Source organism: Falco biarmicus, chromosome 10 (genome assembly GCF_023638135.1).
Source record: "Falco biarmicus isolate bFalBia1 chromosome 10, bFalBia1.pri, whole genome shotgun sequence".
In the NCBI taxonomy this organism is placed as follows: domain Eukaryota; kingdom Metazoa; phylum Chordata; class Aves; order Falconiformes; family Falconidae; genus Falco; species Falco biarmicus.
In genome coordinates this window covers 2,751,987-2,769,980 of record NC_079297.1, presented here as the reverse complement: position 1 = coordinate 2,769,980, position 17,994 = coordinate 2,751,987, and the positions used below count along the sequence as shown (strand labels likewise).

General features: G+C 54.1%; 1 protein-coding gene across 3 annotated transcripts in view; it reads left to right on the top strand.

The window, feature by feature from the left end:
• ACSS2 (acyl-CoA synthetase short chain family member 2) overlaps positions 1-17,706 on the top strand; it is a 33,239-nt gene extending 15,533 nt beyond the window's left edge. For 2 of the 3 annotated variants that reach the window (XM_056353271.1, XM_056353273.1), the window contains 17 exons: positions 2,599-2,690; positions 3,229-3,332; positions 3,628-3,700; positions 4,506-4,581; positions 5,936-6,050; positions 7,636-7,674; positions 9,531-9,668; positions 9,914-10,084; positions 10,959-11,092; positions 11,658-11,790; positions 12,230-12,286; positions 12,593-12,673; positions 13,125-13,233; positions 13,376-13,444; positions 14,639-14,815; positions 15,607-15,681; positions 15,886-17,706. In XM_056353271.1, the coding sequence (XP_056209246.1) occupies positions 2,599-2,690; positions 3,229-3,332; positions 3,628-3,700; positions 4,506-4,581; positions 5,936-6,050; positions 7,636-7,674; positions 9,531-9,668; positions 9,914-10,084; positions 10,959-11,092; positions 11,658-11,790; positions 12,230-12,286; positions 12,593-12,673; positions 13,125-13,233; positions 13,376-13,444; positions 14,639-14,815; positions 15,607-15,681; positions 15,886-16,013 (1,771 nt within the window). In that variant the 3' untranslated portion in view covers positions 16,014-17,706. The remainder of the gene's footprint in view (positions 1-2,598; positions 2,691-3,228; positions 3,333-3,627; positions 3,701-4,505; positions 4,582-5,935; positions 6,051-7,635; positions 7,675-9,530; positions 9,669-9,913; positions 10,085-10,958; positions 11,093-11,657; positions 11,791-12,229; positions 12,287-12,592; positions 12,674-13,124; positions 13,234-13,375; positions 13,445-14,638; positions 14,816-15,606; positions 15,682-15,885) is intronic. The other variant, XM_056353272.1, reaches the window with a different exon arrangement.
• Positions 17,707-17,994: the final 288 nt, after the last annotated feature.

Here is a 17,994-nt window from a genome sequence, read left to right as displayed (position 1 = left end):
AATGCAGCCGGGAAGGCTCAAGGCAGGGAGCCAAGTCTTCCTGGGGCGCAGGATTGCAGGGCTTCTGTCAGAGGACTCCCAAGTTTTGCATGCAAAGCGGAGCCTTCCTCTCCCTCCTGAGGTAGGTGTTGCATCACCAAGTTGATGGGCACACCTGATTTCCCTGGCACGCGGGACCAGTGCTTTCTGCTGTGTCCTTGGCTAAGTCTGCCACCAGCCAAAACAGCACTTCACCTGCGGTGCCCAGCTGAGCCCCCAAATAGCACCCAGGGCCGCAGGCTGCCTGCCTGCCTACCTGCCTTACATGGGAAGCCTTCCAGATGGGACAGCCTGTGCTAGCCTTTCCTCCTAATGTGTTTCTCTCTTAGTAAAGGTTGTAATTAGATCCTACGCTGCAGCAGAGCACTGTCCCTCCTCCCTGCCCGGTTTTACCCTGGGCTGGGGGCTGGGTTGCACAGGGCCTGCCCACAGTGCCCAGCAGACCCCAGTGCGGAGATCTTTAGGTGCAGGGGGTTAGTGGGGCTGGGGTGTTCCAGCTTGCTTTTGGAAGCATTATAATTGCCTTTAAGAGGTATCTCCTAGCAAGGCTCATCACTGAGGGGCAGGCCTGCACGTGCGGTGGTACTGCACGTCTGGACCCAAGCAGGTTTGCGCAGCACTAGCCTTGATGTTGTTGTGCCTGCAGCATAGATGCACTGAGGGAAACCTCTGCGTGGCGAGGCAGGGCTCCCAGCACACCGCCGGATGCAACAGAAGAAGATGCTCTTCCTCTAAGCCAGATCAGTTACAGCACTGAAATCAGTTACAGCTCCTCAGTCCAGCACTGAAATCGGCTCTTGGATCTTTGACCCTCAAGTAATAAAATCAACAAGGAAACTCTCTGATTTCCTGGTTTCTCTTTACTAGGCGAGAGCCCTGCTGTTAGGGCCCTAGCCCAAGTCTCACATGTTATTTAGCTCAAAGTGTGATGCTCTTGGTAATGATGGGGAAAGGAGGGCAAACTGCTTGGATGCCAGAGCTGAGCTGCCTGCCCTGAACGCTGGTTTTCATTCCCACACTTTTTCTTAGTATTCTTGTTTCTCTCCTCTTTGCACTTAAAAGGGACCAAACTTGCATAAAGGATCAAGCAGGGAATCCCCTTGCAGGAGCCACTGGTAGGAAGATAACACTGCCCTGTGCAAGTTAGTTTAGTGCAGGTATCGATGCGCCCCGTTGCTGCAGACCACCATGGAAGCCAGGAGTATAACTGGGTATCGAGTGGGACAAGTCAAATTTGTAAGCAGCAGATCCATGAGTAGCTTTTGAATGGGGTAATCCAAGTGTAACCCCCAGTTCTGAAAGCCCTGTCCTGCATGGGGCAGGAGGTGCAGAGCCTGTGTCAGCAGGGCTTTCCTGACTCTTACGCTGTTTCCACCAGGACCATGCCTGCCACTGGAGCACTGGTCACTGTTGTGCTGACACAGAATGATATGAGAAATGAGGGTGTGTGGTTATGCATTTCTGTGTCACAGGAGCACTCCCGCTGTTTGTGTTGCCGGGGAAGGAGGAGCAGGGGTTAGTTTTAGCAGAATTCAGTACATATTTTTTGTATGCTCTGGACTGCTTGGATGTTAAAGAAGTGAGGTTTCTGTTCCCAAGTTAGACGGAGCCTGGCTGCAGTCCTAAGGGAGGACACAGCGTGGAGGTGCTTCCTGGCTTCTCCCCAGCACCAGGGTTGTTTTTCATTTGGCTGCACATACTCAAGGGGACACTTTTCCACGGGGACTATCAACTGAGAGTGATACCCTATTCTTTTATGGATCATTACTGGTTTTGTACTGGTTGCCTCAGGGAGAGAATAAATTCAAATTCTTTGTTAATCTCCCATTCTGTTGGGAGTGCCACCTTATTTTGCATAGCTGAAGACTTGTGTCACATTAAAATTACCTGCTGCTTTCTTCGGTAGCAAACCGTTTCTCTGGGGATGCGACATTCCCGTTCCATCTCTGGTTGCAGCTCTTGGCTCTTCTTCCCATCGGTGTGTCTAATGGGATGTCCCACTGAACTGGCACCTGGGCTGCAGCAGCCCAGAGTTGGTTCATGGAGGGCCACAGAGACAATAATGCAGAGCAGGCATGACATAGCACAAATACATTGGTATGTGTGACCTTGGAAAATAAGGCAGCCCTGACACCCCATCGCAGTCCATCGGATGGCAGGTATTTAAGGGCTGTGTGCTGCTGCACAATAACGTTGGCCAATGTGTCATGCAGATATATCTGCATGTGAGCAAGGGTGCCATGCCGTAAATCCTGGCTTGCTCTTGGGCTTGTGCTCTCTCAGCTTCGGTTCCGTTGGACCTTCCTTGCCTCTCTGAAAGTACCATGTATTTCCACTGCATGCATTCAATTGATTTCAGGTATACTGATCTACACAGGGAATGGGGACTTTGGACTTAATTTTCCTACTATTGGAGAACTTTAGCCCAGGATTGGATTTCTGGGGTTTGGTTACTCTGCTTGGAAGGGCAGATGAGGTCATACACGTTGTCCAAAGCAGTAAGTGCAGCGCTTGCCTTGTAATGCTTGTACAATAACAAATACTACCTTGCTTTTCCAGGGAAGGGAATGAACCTGGGGATTCCGCGAAAATAACATACAGCGAGTTGCTGCACAAAGTCTGTCAGTTCGCCAATGTCCTCCGCAGCCAAGGTACGCAGCTGAAGCAAGAGGAACATTGGATACTGGGAATGCATCAGACCGGGGTTTTGGAGATTGGGCTCATTTTTTGTCTGGTTGTCAGTCTGTTGATTAATTCTGTGCAAAATACTTCACCTCTCTCTCTGCCTCCACATTTGTAAAGCAGAGTGGATGCAGATTTGCTCTGCAATGCACCTTTGGAGATTCATCTCTGGCTCTGTTTGTGAAAACTAATCAATGCTGGCCAAGTCAGTTGTACAAGGAAGAAATCTGTGCTCAAAACTTGCTGCTCAGGGATTCTCCAGTGAGCAGTGGGCACCAGTTACACTTCTGCCTCCTTCAAGGGCTGCGTCCAATGAGAACATGGAGCGTTCATTGCAGTCATCTTATCTTACCAGAGCTGTAGGGCTTGAAAGGCAAAACCCAAGACTGGTTCAGCCCTAGTTCCATCTGAAGCTTTATTGTGTACATATAGATGCTGATTTAAATCATTAGTTTCTTTCTGTATCCTGTCCTTTTGCCATGTGATGTGTTTGTTTTCTCTCCGCAGGTGTGAAAAAAGGCGACCGAGTTTCCATCTACATGCCAATGATCTTGGAGCTGGTTGTAGCCATGCTGGCCTGCGCCAGGATTGGAGCTCTGCACTCCATTGTGGTAGGAACAAGCCCTTTGTGTTGCTCTTGGTGCTGAGCTCTTTACGGAGAGCAGCTCTTCTTTCTGGGAGAGGAGTTTGAAAGATGGGTGCTGACCATGAGATGGATGGAAACTCAATTAAGGTGCTGCTGTTGCCTAGCCCTTTTCTGCATTAAGTGTGGAATGAAGCTCCTTTAGCTGTCTCCATCAGTGCCTGGTGGTATCGTTTACCGCGGGTGAACCGCACAGCTGCTGTTGGTTTTTTTGAGTTGTATTTTTTGTGTTCTTGCTGACTTGGTTGTGTGATCTCTGTCAGTTTGCAGGTTTCTCGGCAGACTCTCTTTGCGAGCGAATTCTTGACTGCGGTTGTTCTCTCCTCATCACAGCAGGTAAAACATGCATCTGTGCCCCTGAGCCATTACTGTAGCCTGTCTGAAAGGCCCTTATTTTAAAAGCCAGATGCACTTGGAAATGGAAGAGGAAGGGGCAGTGCTTTAGCTGAGCTGCCGCAAGGCGGATGCACCGCTTGTAGCGGTGCTGGAGTACTATTTTCCACTTCGAATGTACAGTGAAGCATATAAGCAGCCCGCCCACTTTGTCCTGTAAAGCATGATGTCACCAGCTGCTAATAAGATGTTTCCAAACGCTTCTCATCCATTTTCCTCTTCAAAATCAGCCAGATGTTTGCAAGATGTATCGTTTATGAGGCAGTCCTAATATGAGAATTCCCTCCCTTCCCAATTTTAAGGACATTTCTGCTGCAACTCTCAGCCTTGTAAAGCAAGGAAGTGGTAGTGTTTGCATGCACACCCGCTGCATTTCTCCAACTGTTTTTGCAATAGTGCAAAAAATAGTGTTTTTATTAATAGGTCCATGGCATGGAAAAAACCCACTAAACTGCGGTCTGTGTTCTGGCCATGTTGGATTATTTTGCACAGAATATACCCAAGGGACTTGTTGGGGTCAATTTGGAACCTCTCCCAGGGAAGGAATTTCACCATTTCTCTTGGATCTGTTTCTCTAGGCTAAAAGGGTGTATTAGGAAACCTTTCCCATCAGCTGCCTGACTGCTTTCCCTCATTTGCAGTATGTGAGCTCTGCTCTGCCCTCCTGAAACAACTGCTTGTTGCTTCCAGCTGTCCCAGGCTGCCCTGGCCGTGAAGCCCCTCTAATGTTTTCCTTACCATTTTGCAGATGCCTTTTATCGAGGGGACAAGCTGGTCAACTTGAAGCAGATTGCAGATGAAGCCCTTCAGAAATGTAAAGACAAGTAAGTCTGGATTCCTTTGTAAGGAAGGCATCGCTACCGGAATCTGCTCCCGCACACCTGGGTATGGAATCTTCATAGGTGGGCAGGCTCTGCAGCAGACACGAGCTGCACCGCGTTCCTGAGCCTCTCGGAAGGAGTATGTGCTTTGACTCCCTCATCTTAAAAACATTTTCTTTTAACTTTCCTCTTGTTTGTTCTGACCTGAAGGCCCACATATTGGATGGGGGAGGATTTGCTGGAGAGAGATTGATCCACCATCATAGCGGCCCATGGCAGATCTCCCAGTTCTGCAACAGCTCCTGGAGTGGGAGGGAATAACGCACCACTATACCAGTTATGAACACTTGGACACAGTGCTGTGGGGCACATCAAGATGAGGCTTTAGTCTTGTTCCAAAGCCACTAATTCGACAACAATGAAATAAATCAGAAATTATTCAAGTTTGGGAAATGGCTGTGTAAACAGGAGTGGGCACTCCAGTTGACATGCACCAACAAGTGCACTGGATCAGGGCCTCACTGTGCACGAATATATGGTGAAGCTGCTTTATTTTTTAAAAAATGGAAGGGGAAATAATCATGGTGAAATGGCTTTGCCAAGCTTACAGACAGAGTCTGTGTAGCTTGTGTGAGACTGAATGTGGTCTTATAAATTTGATCAAACATGAAAATTTAGGGCAGGTAGTGTGCGTGTTAGAAATTCAAACTTTATAAAAGCATGTCAAACTCTAAAACTTGAAAACGTAAGTGTATAGGGCTGTAAAAATAGGTACCTGGGAGGACAGAAGTGATCTTGGAAGTTGGGAATGAGCTGTTGGAGACAGTGTGTTGGTACCCTGACAGGGCTGACGGGAGGTGAGATCATTGTGTTTGCATTATGGGTAGGCTGTGTTAGCCCCCATGAGGGGACAAATGCCCACTCTTTTCCTTGACGTATAGTCTGGCTTTGGAAGCTTTTCCTCCTTCTGAATCAGACAGTTGGTCACGCCTAAGGATGGGAGCAGCCACCTAATATCTCCTGGGTGCTGTGCAAGGTCTTGTTCATGGTCACAAGTGGGCAAGTTTGGGATTTGTAAGGAATCTGCCCAGTCACTGCCCAATCCCCCTTTCCTCCGTAAGAATCCTACCTGATAAATCCCCAGGAAGCTGTGCACAGACCTTTCCTGCTCTCCAAGCTCTGTTCCTGTGGCTGTGCGCCTTGACAATTCATGGTGTGCCTGGAGGTTGCGTGGCACCGTACGCTGTAGCTCAACAAGGGCAGCTCAGGGCCCCTGCTCTGCCTGCAGTGCTGCCTGTGAAGGGCGGGCTCAGCCCGTGCCCGAGCAGCCTGTTCTGACAGCTCCTGCCTTTTACAGGGGCTCCCCTTTGAAAAAGTGCATCGTGGTGAAGCACTTGGGGAGGGAAGAGGTAGCAGTGGACGGGACATGCAGCAAATCTCCCCCTCTCAAAAGGCTGTGCCAGGATGTACAGGTATGCTCCTGTGGGGGTGAGAGGGGGGATTTTATGGCTATGGGCCTCTACCCAGCAAATCGATCGGTGCAAAACCGCTGCAGTGCTTCCCTGGATGCTCCTGTTCTCTTGACTCCTGTTCCTGTTTTCTCCCCTTCTTGCTGTTGTTGCATTGCGAGTGGTCTGAAAAATGGTTCCTTTTCCTTTACCAAGATCCTCTCCCTGCTGCTTCCTTTAACACCATCACTAGCTGCCAGCCCGCAGGACCCCTGCGAGCACAGCGGGTACATCTTCCAAAGCCACTAGGACAAGGACAAGATGCCTGTTTTCCTCTGTACAGTGAAGGCTTTCCCTTCCTAATCCTGTAACTCTCTCTGCTTTTTGCAAAGACCGATGCCGTCCTGCACCGTAGCTGTGACAGTGGAAGCAAGAGGAAAAACAGGCGATTTGTGCTCATGGTGTGGGTTCAACGCAGCCCCCCGACATGACAACAATCATATGCTGAGAATAGTGCAGCCTCTGTGTAGCTGGCAGAGTAACTGCGTCAGCTGCTGGGGCTGCGGTTTTCCCTTGCAACTGAAACCAGATGAAAGGATGTGGGCCAGAGGCATGTGGCGAGGTGGGGGTGGAAGGAGGGGAAGGTGTCGTGGAGCCGTGGCTGCCTGCTGAGCTCCCGAGGCTGGTGTGCAGTCTTGCTGCACCCGGCTGCTACCCGCTGTCTTCATCTGCTTAAAAGGCAGGTCGCTTTGAACTACCAAACGGCTCCGTGTCTTACCGTGGTGTCTTCGGTCCCTGTGTGTTTGGTGATTATTTGCATTGGGTTATCCCCAGGCTGCTGCTTGCTCAGAAATGGGTTGTATTTGGGGAGCACATGTGAGCTTTGGGCTCTGTTTTCAGAAGGACGGTCTGTGTGCATCCCTGGAACAAGAAGTCCCAGCAGATTCTTTATCTTTGAGCTACTTTTCCTTGTTCAGCTGTGTTAATTTTATTGGGGTGTTGCTCGATGTTTGCCAGTCTGGCTGTGTTACACTGGCCTCCTCTGCCCCCTCTCTTGCGAGGGCAGGGTAGCTGCAAAGGGCTGGGAATACCGGAGCAGACTGGCCTTCCTGCACAAGGTTTCCCTGGCTGGGTGGTCGCAGAGAAGCCTGTCCCTGCACTGGGTGCTGTGGGTGAGGTGATGTTACTATGCAGACTGTCCTGGGAGGAGGCTGGAGGGTGTCCCTTACCCTGTGGGTTTTGCTGCTGTACTTGTTCAGACGCTTTGTTAAAGATTGCTTTCCCTGGTGAGCACACTTACCATGCTGTCGGCTTGTGTGACACTCTCAGACGGTCCGTGGGCTGTGCGCCAGCTCTGCGCTTCTGTACCCAGCTGGCTGCGTGCAGGGGTGGCCTCTGCGACCCGCTGCACAGGTGGTGGGTACCCAGGGAAGGTGCTGGAAACAGGCAGAGGGCATCTCCTGGCCTGGCCCGGGATCCAAGTGCCCTCCAGCCTGCCAGGATGGTTTCCCAGCATCCAGGCCTGTGGGCTTCCAGCTCCCTGCCTGCAAAGCCCAGTGTGGATCCTCTGCTTCTCAACTTTCACACCCTCTTTGTGGATTTTTAACAGGAAAAAAAGACTGAGAGCTCACAGAGACTCCATCCCAAGGTATTTACACACAGCGCTGCCTTCCTCCTCGTGGCATCTCCCTTCCGCTCCCCCTTCCTAACCGCTCTGACTCTGCACGGCCACACGTGCCTTCCTAACCAGGTTACCGGCAGTTGCATGTTAGTGGTAGTTACCACTCGCCGCTTGGCCAGAGCTGCCCACGGTTTCGGGGCGAATGCAGTGCCACCAACTGTGCTGCCAGAAACAAATCTGCATCCATAGAAGCCCCTGAGCGCACGTCAGCGTGCTGACGGGAAATGCAGAACCCCAGGATGCGCTGTCAGCGTTCAGATAACGGTTCATCTCTGCCTTTTTTAAAAGCAGCTGTCGCAATGCACTTCCCTTTGCGGTGACGCTGGCAGGGATCACCCACAGCTTCCCGGCTGCAGTGGTGTGCCATGGGCAGCAGACCTGGAGCTCTGGAGCTACAATGTGGACTCTGCCTGCCCCATCCAAGGAGCTGGGGCCTGAGGACCCCACGAGCAGGCAGGCAGAGGCCTGGCCTCAGGGGCTGTGTGCCATGCCGTGGGGCTGACCTCCTCCATGGACAGTGGAAGTTGGGGGCTAAGGTGGAGGGATCCTTGAAGGAGGGATGCAAGAAAGCCACTGTTGGATGGGCTGGTGTGAGCCTACCTTGGGCTTGTTTGAGCTGGTGCTTTGCTGGGGGCTTGCTGGTGGGACAGACCTGTGGAAACTGCTTCCCCAGGTAAAGCCAGGAGCCCTGGGGATCTGTGAGGGCTTTCCAGGTGGGCTCGGTTACACCAGGCTGTCCAGCAGGTAGTGTCCCCTGCACCACGTGTGCAGGAGCTGTGTGCTGGGCCGTGGGGTCCCGGTGCCTCCAAATGGCACGTGAACATCTTTAGGCTGCAGAGAGTCACCGTGTGACCTCGTGGCTGCTCTGCTCTCTGTGCCTCCGTGCAGCCCAGCTGAGGGGGCTGTGGGGACTCTGTGCAGGCTGTGCCTGTGCAATGGGCTCTAGCTCTGTGAGGAGAAGTGCCCAGGCTGGGAGCTGCAAGGCTCTGGGTCAGCGTGCTGGCCCTCACAGATGTGCACATCCGTGCTGAGGCTGGGGAGTGTTGCCCACGTGGCCACCCCAAGCTCCTTTGAGGAAAGGTGAGCTCAGGTGGAGTTAGGTCTTGCAGTGATCTGTGCCAGCTGGCACAGCACAACTCTTGGGGTGACTTCTGCCCACCAGCCACAAGCACTGGTGGCTCTGTTACAGCTCTGGCATCCTCGAGTAGCTCCTTCGGGTGGCCAGTGCTGGGTGCTTCCACGTCGGAGCAGCAGGGTAATTTCCTTAAAATCAGGTTAACAGATTTGTTTTGGTTTCTTTTTTTTGGGGGTGGGGGGTGTCTGCAGGCCGAGCAGTGTGAGCCCAGCAAACATGTTCCTGTTTGTCTCGGGCCATGCTGCTGTAGGGGTCCCCGCAAGGCGTGCGGGACAGGTGGGTGTGCGGCTGTGCTGGGGGAGGCTCGCTGCTTGGCTGTTCCGGGGCAGCCCTGTGGGCAGGAGAAGCCTGTTTGCTGGGAGAGCACGGAGCAGCTGCTGCCGTGGACCCTCTCCTGGCTGCTACTGCCGAGTTATTTGCGATACCGGTGGTCTGGGCAACCTGCTTCAGGTCTTGCAGCCAGACGGTGTTTAAAGGTTTTCCTCGTGGCTCTGGGCTGAGAAAAGGAGCTTCTAGAGTGGGGGCTGCAGCTGTGGTGCATGGTTTGCAGCAGGCAGCTCTGGGGCAGAAGCTGTGCTGTGAACATCTGCCTCGATGGTCTGTGAGGGGGGTGAGGTTAGGGCTGCACCCCTCGTCCCCCCCACTTCTCTTATTTTGGGCAAGCCTGTTTCTAATCTGTTTTTCCCAGACTCCCTGGAACCCAGCCACGGACGTGTGGTGGCACGAGCTGATGAGTGGTGCCAGCACGGAGTGTGAGCCTGAGTGGTGCGACGCGGAGGACGAACTCTTCATCCTCTACACGAGTGGCTCAACTGGGAAACCCAAGGTATGCTTCCTAGCCCACCGCCCACGGGGCCGGGCTGAACCGCAGTAATGCCTCGCTGTGGGCGCTGCTGAGGGTCCTGCTGGGAGGCCCCACTAAGAGGAGGATCCACAGAGCCCTTGGGAAAGGGGCTGTGCTGGTCACTGCTGCTGTTTGAGCTCAGTGGGCTGGTGATGCTCAGCTTGGCCCGGGAGGGTGAGGGCCTGGGTGGGCGCTTGCGCTGACAGTTGCTTGCCTTCTCCTCCTAGGGTGTGCTGCATACAGTGGGTGGATACATGCTTTTTGCTGCCACCTCATTTAAATATGTGTTTGATTACCAACCGGAGGATGTCTACTGGTGCACAGCTGACATCGGGTGGATAACGGGCCATTCCTACCTCACTTACGGACCCTTGGCAAACGGGGCAACTAGTGTGTTGGTAAGTGCTGGGTGGCGGCTGGGTGCTTTTACCCCAAGAACATGGAGGACACGGTGCTGAGCTGCATCCCTGCATTGCTGTGTGACGAATGTGCTTCTCGCTTGCGTGCAGTGTGCCGCGCTCTGTGAGAAAGGGTGACGGTCCCCAGGGAGGGCATGGGTGTCTGCTCGGTGGCAGATGGGGGAGCTACTTGATATGTGACTTTTGGGTGTTTAGTTTTTCAAGTGCTCCCCTGTTTCTTTCCCTTAGAAGTACAAGCCTTGTGCACCAGGGGAGCCAGGGCTGCTGCAGGGTAATGTGGAAGCCGGATCAGGAGCAGGGAGTGATGTTTTCACTGCTGATGCCAGTTTGACAAGCTGGATTTAACTCCTGCGTCTGTATTTCTCTTGACAGTGTACAGCTGTAACTTACATACAGATCAGGGAGCCAGAGGCCTGTGCCCAAGACTCCCTGGGGAATTGCAAGCAGGAAAATCGGTGTCACGTTGGGGGAGTCCTTCTGGGGGTTCTTGGTGCTTCGGGTTGTGGTTCTGTCGCTGTGTTTGGACCTCTTGCCTTTTGCTGTGTGGGCAGGGTCAGTTGTGCTGGTGGGACTGTCGCTGTGGTAGCCGCCCAAATGCCGGTGCTGCTAGGGTGTTTCAGGGGACATCTGCTAGAATGCCTGGGATGGGGTGATTCCAGATCTGTCCCAAAAAACCACTAAAAGGGGTCCCTGGGCTGGGCTGGTTTCACTGTCTGGTGCCCTGGCATTTGTACAAGGACACGCTAGGGTCCGTCTGCTGCTCCCTGTTGCTGCCGGCTCCTCCTGCACGGGAAGGTGCTGCAGGTCAGTAGCAGTAAGGAGCGGCTGTCTCACTGCCCTGTCTCCTGCTCAGTTTGAAGGTGTCCCCACCTACCCGGACATCGGGCGAATGTGGAGCATCGTTGACAAGTACAAGGTGACTAAATTCTACACAGCCCCCACAGCCGTCCGGCTGCTGATGAAGCACGGGGAGGAGCCTGTCAAAAAGTGAGTGGCAGCCCCCAGTGGCGTGGGGATCCCTGGCTCCGGCACAGCCAGAGGCTCCCAGTGGGGGACAGGGGCCCCAGCTTCCCCTCTGAGCAGCAGCTTCCCCAGCGTATTTTCTGAACAGACCAGGATCTTGTGCCTTCTACACAGCAATATGCAGGCTGTGTCTCTGCGCTCCCAGCGCTAACTTCATGGTGGCACTTCTGAGCTGGTGGTCCTCTTCCATCATAAGCTGCAGCTAAGCTCAGAGGTGGCAGGTCCTCCCTGCTCCGGACCAAAGCTCCCAGAGGTGTGCTGGGCAGAGTGCTCAGCCGTGTGCTGCTGCTTGGCCCAAGGAGGGGAAGGAGCAGAGCCAAGTGGGAGTGTGGGGCAGGAGACACCAAAATCACAGAGGTCTTCGTTCTTCCCCCATGGAAGAGGGCCCAGAAGGGTCTGAACCATGCCTGGAAGCCCCAAGTACACTTTGGGTAGCACAGGAGTTCCTGTAGGCTCTGCTGTGCAGCAGGCTCACCGCTGCTGCTCTCCAGGGCCTGCTGAGCCCCTGCCAGCCCCCTCCTCTCCACAGGCACAGCAGGAAGTCTCTGAAGGTGCTGGGGAGCGTCGGCGAGCCCATCAACCCTGAAGCTTGGCTGTGGTACTACCGCGTGGTGGGAGAAGAGAGGTGCCCCATTGTGGACACGTTCTGGCAGACGGAGACAGTGAGTCCTCACCTGGGTGGCCCTGGGACCTCTTTCCCTTGTGCTCCCCACAGGGTGTCGTTGCAGGTGTGCCCTAGTGTTTCTTTGTTGTTATGTGGACTAGTTCTTTTGCTTGCCCAGGAGAGTCCGGTGTGGCCTGCAAGTGTTGCTTCCCCTTCTCTTTCTTTCCTGGACCTCAAGCAGGCTCCAAGGGGGGACCTTCCTCTCCAAAGGGTCCCTGCCAAGGTCTGCTCCGGACCCTGCTCCCCTCCCCTTTCTGTCCCTCAGCATCCCCAAAGCTTTGTGCCCAAACCCAGGCTCCCTGTCCCCTGCCGTATCCTTCCTGGGGCCCTGTCTCTGCAGCTGCCCCGAGCAGCCTGTATGTGACCAGAGCCAGTGCAGACGTCTGTGGCGTGGGCTGGCGTGGCCCACACTGACTCGTGTTTGTCTCTCTTTGCAGGGTGGCCACATGCTGACACCCCTCCCTGCCGCCACCCCTTTGAAGCCGGGCTCTGCTGTGAGTACTTCTGCTCTCCTGGGGCAGGGAGGGCTCCCCGGGGAGCAAGGCACTGCAGCAGCCGCTGGCACTGTCTGTGCCATGGCCTGGTGCTTACCAGCCTGCCAGGGTGATAGTGGGATGGTGGTGTGTCTGGGGGGCGGCCACCACCCAAAATCCCAGGCCTGGCCTGGTGCAGCTGTGCTCACAGGCCCATGTGCCACAGCCTCTCCAAAGCTGCTCTTGCTCTGCATCCCACTCCTGGTTCGGGGGTTTTAATGTGTGGGCTCACCTCCCTGTCTCCTTGCTCTCTGCTCCCCATGGCAGACGTTCCCCTTCTTCGGTGTGGTCCCTGCTATCTTGAACGAGTCGGGGGAAGAGCTGGAAGGAGAAGCAGAAGGCTACCTGGTAAAGAAGGGCTGATCTTCCCTCTCCTCCCCTTGTCCATTCCCCGTGAGCTCCAGGACCTTCCTGGGAGCATGTGCACATCTCTGCTTACTCTGGGTCCACCCAAGGGACCCCCGTGGGTGCTAGGAACTCCCTCCACTGCTGTAGCTTGCTGGGGGCTTTATGCCATAAACAAACCATTCAGCTGATGGTTAAATGCACTTGCACGCATGGGCAAGGCGGGAGGATGGGAACAACTCCTCAGCCAAGCTCCTTCCCCCGTGCCAAGCCTGGCGAGACTTCCCCAGAAGATCAGCACTGGGCAGCAAGTGTTTGAGTGTCATCACTCCTGGCTCTGCCTCCAGCGTCTCCGTCACAGCCTGCGGAGGCTGCATGACTCTGTCGCCATGGTGCAAAGCCCAGGTTATTGGGTTTGCTCTCACTGACTCAGGTCTGCGTTTTTCACCGTCAGGTATTTAAGCAGCCCTGGCCAGGAATGATGCGCACACTGTACGGAAACCACCAGCAATTTGAAACCACGTACTTCAAGAAGTTCCCTGGGTACTATGTGACAGGCGATGGTAAGGTTGTCCAGAGGTGTGTGGCTGCAGGGGCCTGGGGATGGCAATTTAAATTTTGCCACGTCCTGGCCTCAGAATCCCTTATCAGTTGCTCTGAGTGCTGGCACTGCTTCCTCACGCTGTCATTTCTGGCTATTTTTAGGCTGCAGGAGAGATAAAGATGGCTATTACTGGATCACAGGGCGAATTGATGACATGTTGAATGTTTCTGGTAAGAACGAGTTTTGTCTTCAGTGGGGACCGATACGCTTTCTGACACTAGTTAAGAGACATCTTGCTTTATGGGGGACACTTCTGCATCCGTTTCTGACACTAATTACAAAGCTACCTTGCTGTATGGGGGATGGTTCTGCATCTGTGACTCTGCCCAGCAACCTGTCCTCAACGTGGATTTAATTGCTGGGTCAGGTTTATTTCAGAGACAGATGAGTCTGTGACTTTGTGACATCACTTTCTCTGGAGACAGCACGCTGAAGGGAAGGAACCTTCTCTGACCTCCTGGAGGAGGTCCTTAACCAGCCATGTTGCCTCCGTGCTGAAGGATTTAGGGCCACAGGGAATCACAGAGGCTGGGCAGGACCGCGTGGTCCGTAATCCAACCTGCAGCTCTGTGTAGGGCTAACGAAGCTCAGAGCTACAGAGGAGGAGATTCTCCCGCCTCTCTTGACTGAGTCTTTGAGATCCAGCTGCTGCTCAGCCCATCACTTTACATATATACCGCACGTAATAGCTCCCTCGCTCCCTTCCTCGAGGCTGTGGTAGCCTGCAGGTACTTACCACAGCACCTCACAGGCAGCGGTTACTTGTCCCTGGATCAAACCAGATCCTTTCATCTGACCAGCAGTGCTTGATCGTTCTGGGAGTTGACCGCCTTCCTGTGGTTTTCTGCGACAGCAGTCCCAGGGCGGAATGTCAGAGTGCAGGTACAGGAGGGAGTTGTGCCCCTGCCCCGCGATGGGGAGCGGAGTTCCATCTCCCCAGTGATGAGCTGGAGCAGTGCCTGGCGGGGCTGGGTCCTGGGCTCTGCAGGTGCAGCGTCTTCCTCCTCTGACCGTCCAGCTGGCCATGTGGGCAGGTCTCCTCTCACCAAACCCACCCCCTCCTCAGCCCAGGCTGTGCACAGTCCATCATCTGTTACAGGAAAGCAGGTAAAGGTGGGAGGGAGAACAGCCGGGGGAGATGGCCTCGCCCTGCAGGTAAGCAATACCTGGCAGCCTTCGGGGCAGCCTGGCCCCTGCCCTGTTGGAGTTTCTCTCTCCAGCTGTTGTCTTTTCTCAAGCAAATGAAGTTGATGCTCTTAGACCTATAGTTTAGGGCCTTTTACACCCGCAGGCTTCTTCCTCCCAGCTGCAGGACCCCAGCCTGGTGCTGGGGTCTGTAACACACTGCCTCTCCTTGCTTCCAGGCCACTTGCTGAGCACTGCAGAGGTGGAGTCAGCCTTGCTTGAGCACACTGCCATCTCAGAGGCTGCGGTGGTCAGCCACCCGCACCCCCTGAAAGGCGAGTGCCTCTACTGCTTTGTGACCCTGAGAGATGGCCACGAGTTCACCAAGAACCTGACAGATGAGCTAAAAAAACAAGGTAGCAGCAGACGGCGTTGGGGAGGTTACACAGCAGGGAAGGGCAGTGCTGGGCAGGTGATGGAGGGGTTAAGGACTTGGGTACTTGAACGAGGGTGCCCGTAGTCTGGGCAATGCGGTGTGGACAACTGCAACAAGGTGCCCCCTCTGATTAGAGAGCACGGCTGGTGAAGGCTAAAATTAGTTCTCCTGGCCTTTGGCTGCTCATGTGATGCCAGCTCTACCTCCTGGGAGCTGGCAAGCTGCGTGAAGGACTGCGGTACCTGGCAGGCTTCCATTGGCAGCAGCGTGGGCACGGCTGCCACAGCTCTCCCTGGCAGTTCTGACTCACTGTGAGGATCATTTGGTTGCTCTGGGGGTCAGTGCTGTGGGTGTTTGTGCTCTGGTCTCGAGGGAGCTCTTTAACTGCCACAGCAGCCTGCCGCATTTAATATGTGAAACAGACCCTTGGCAGTTCCTTCTCTGTAGGAACCCAACAGCAAATCAGTCCTTGCTCTACCAAAATGGTAGTAGTGGTTGGTGTAGCCATTTTAGAGGTCTCCTGGAGATGGAGAGAATGAAAAAACGAGGGCCCTTGCCTTTGGGAAGACGTGCTTATTAGCCCTGTTGTCATTGCAGGCCCTGCTGCCCGCTCCCACAGCCCCGAGGCTGGGGTGCAGCACCCCCAAGCGCTGCCCTACCACGTTCCCCAGGAGCTGGGCTCTGCACGTCTTCACTTGGTCATCCTGCCTGAAAAGGGGGTGTGTTCTGTCTCCTAGTACCTACAATGAAAATACTTCTTTTTTTCTTTAGTCAGAGAAAAAATTGGACCGATTGCAACACCTGATTACATCCAGTATGCGCCTAGCCTGCCCAAAACCCGCTCAGGTAAGGGCCCAGTGACAGCGCTGGGAGGACTGAGTAGCTCCTGCCAGTGGGAGGAAATCAGCCCTAAACCGCTTGTCCAGGGCCACTCAAATTCGGGGGGGAGCAACCTCAGGGCAAGCAGGGTGCTGTAGGTCTGGGCACTCCCCACTCCTACAGATGCTGGAGATCCTGACTCCCGCTTTTCTTTCATGGTGGTTGTTACAGGAAAGATTACCAGACGGATATTAAGGAAGATCGCCAAAAATGACAAAGATCTGGGGGACATCTCCACCTTGGCAAACCCGGGCATCATAAAACATCTTTTCAACAGCAGATGTGACACTACGCAGTAGCAGCATGACTTGTCCCTGCTGAGCAGAACTGTAGCAGCAGCAGTGTCCCGATGAGCACGTCCCTCGAACGTCCGCTGTCTGCCCTGGGAAGGAAACTTCACTTTTTGAATTGAATGTACGAACGCTGGGAATGAGGGAAAGGCTGGCTCGGAGAGCCGTGTCTCGCTAGCGCGTCCCTGCCTCGGAGGAGTGTGTTCATCATGTTCCAGATGGGTATGGTATATCTGAGGTTCAGCTCACGCTCCTCCGTTTTCAGCACCTCATTCTTGATTTTTAATTATTTTTTCTTTTTTTTGGCGGGGGGGTGTGGTTAATTAACTTATGTAATTGAGGAGCCCTGGTACCTTGCGCACAGTGGGAAGGAACTCGGCGGGGGAGGCTGGAGGGGAAGTGGTGCTGGAGTTACCCAATGCAGGCAGGCGAGGGAGGTACATCTGCCGCTGGCCACGCACCAGCTAAGCTTCCTATTCTACTTGGAGCGCTGCAAGCTGCGTGAGAACTTAGGACACTCGCATCATAACGGTGCAGCAGTTTCAGTCCTGCATCCACCATCCAAGCCTGTTGCTGGCAGAGGTCCCCTAGCCTGAAAGGGAGCGGGGCAAGGCTCAAGGGAGCTCTGTGCTTCAAACAGGCTTTTTCAGAGCAACTTGGTACCAAGGTCTGCTGCTTCCTGACTGCATGGTGCTGGCTGGTGTGGTTTTTCCTCAGCCCAGGGTCCTTCAGGGGCCATGGACACCACAGGGAGCCACGTGTGGTCTAGGAGGAAAAGGCTTGGTCTGATGTGCCCCAGAGAGCGCTGCTTCCACCTGCTCGCAGCTGGGCTCCACTGCTGTGTGCTCCTTTCGTGCCCTGGGGTAGGAGTGGGTGCTGTTGATACCAAAGGAGGGAGGGGAAGGAAAGCCACGCAGCAGCCCCTTTCCCATTGCAGGGCAAACGGGCACTGGGTTACAGCACACCATGACCATCGCTACAGCAAAGAAACCAAGGCAGGCAGGGCTGTGTTAGTCCTAGATGATGTTTTTCCCATTAGGGAAAAAATGGTGGAAGATGTTTAAAGTTAGCTTCTGCTTAAATCTGACATGGGTTTGTGATGATAGGAAAAACACCCAAAACCTCTAACCCCAGAGCCTGAACATGACAAGGGTACTGCCAGAGCCATTCTTCTTCAAATGAATTACGCTTAACTCCAGCCTTGGATTGAGCTGGGAGATACCTCCTTTGTAATGTCTATAAAAACATGCATGCGAACTGTGTGATTTTGCACTTAAACCAAAGGAGAACTGGGCTTTACAACTTGCTGCAACAGCTGTTTCGGCGAGTGCCAGCATACGGGCTTTACCTGCAACCTGAGCTGACTTTTGCCTGGCCAGGGAAGGATGAGGTGAGCACCCCTGAGGCGAGGGGCTCAGGGCAGGTGGGGCGGGTGCTCTGGTGGGCTGTTGTCCAAGTCCCAAGTCTCACTCCTTACCTGCTGCTCTCACTGGCACAGCACTTGGCTGTGATCCATCAGCTCGGTGCGTGCCCGTGTCCCGTGCCCCACCCCAGCTCTGTACCACTGGATTGTGCCACCTTGTTGACAAGGATTCCTACATCACTTCTCCTCCTCTGTTACTCTGTCTGCTATGTAATTTTGGCTGGAAACAGCTAGAGTTTTATGCAAAATGAAATAAAATTCAAGGAAACAAAATGGAAACAGGTTTAGAGAGTGTGCATGGGTTGTAGGTGCTTGTCTGCTGTTGAGTCTGGGGGAAAGGGGGGTGCTCAGACCTTGCTAACCAGGGTGGGCTTTTGAGCAGGGGCAGGTTACTGCCCGCGTGATGCCTTTTTGTGGGCTGGGATTTATGGGCGCTGTGGGGCTGTGCTGCTGCGCTGCATGGGGGCAAGAAGCTCTGGCTCCAGGGCGGGAGCCTGTACCTCAGCTTCTCCCTGGTCTCCAGCCAGCGTTGTTCCACTAAGGCTCAGGGCCGTGCACGGCTGTACA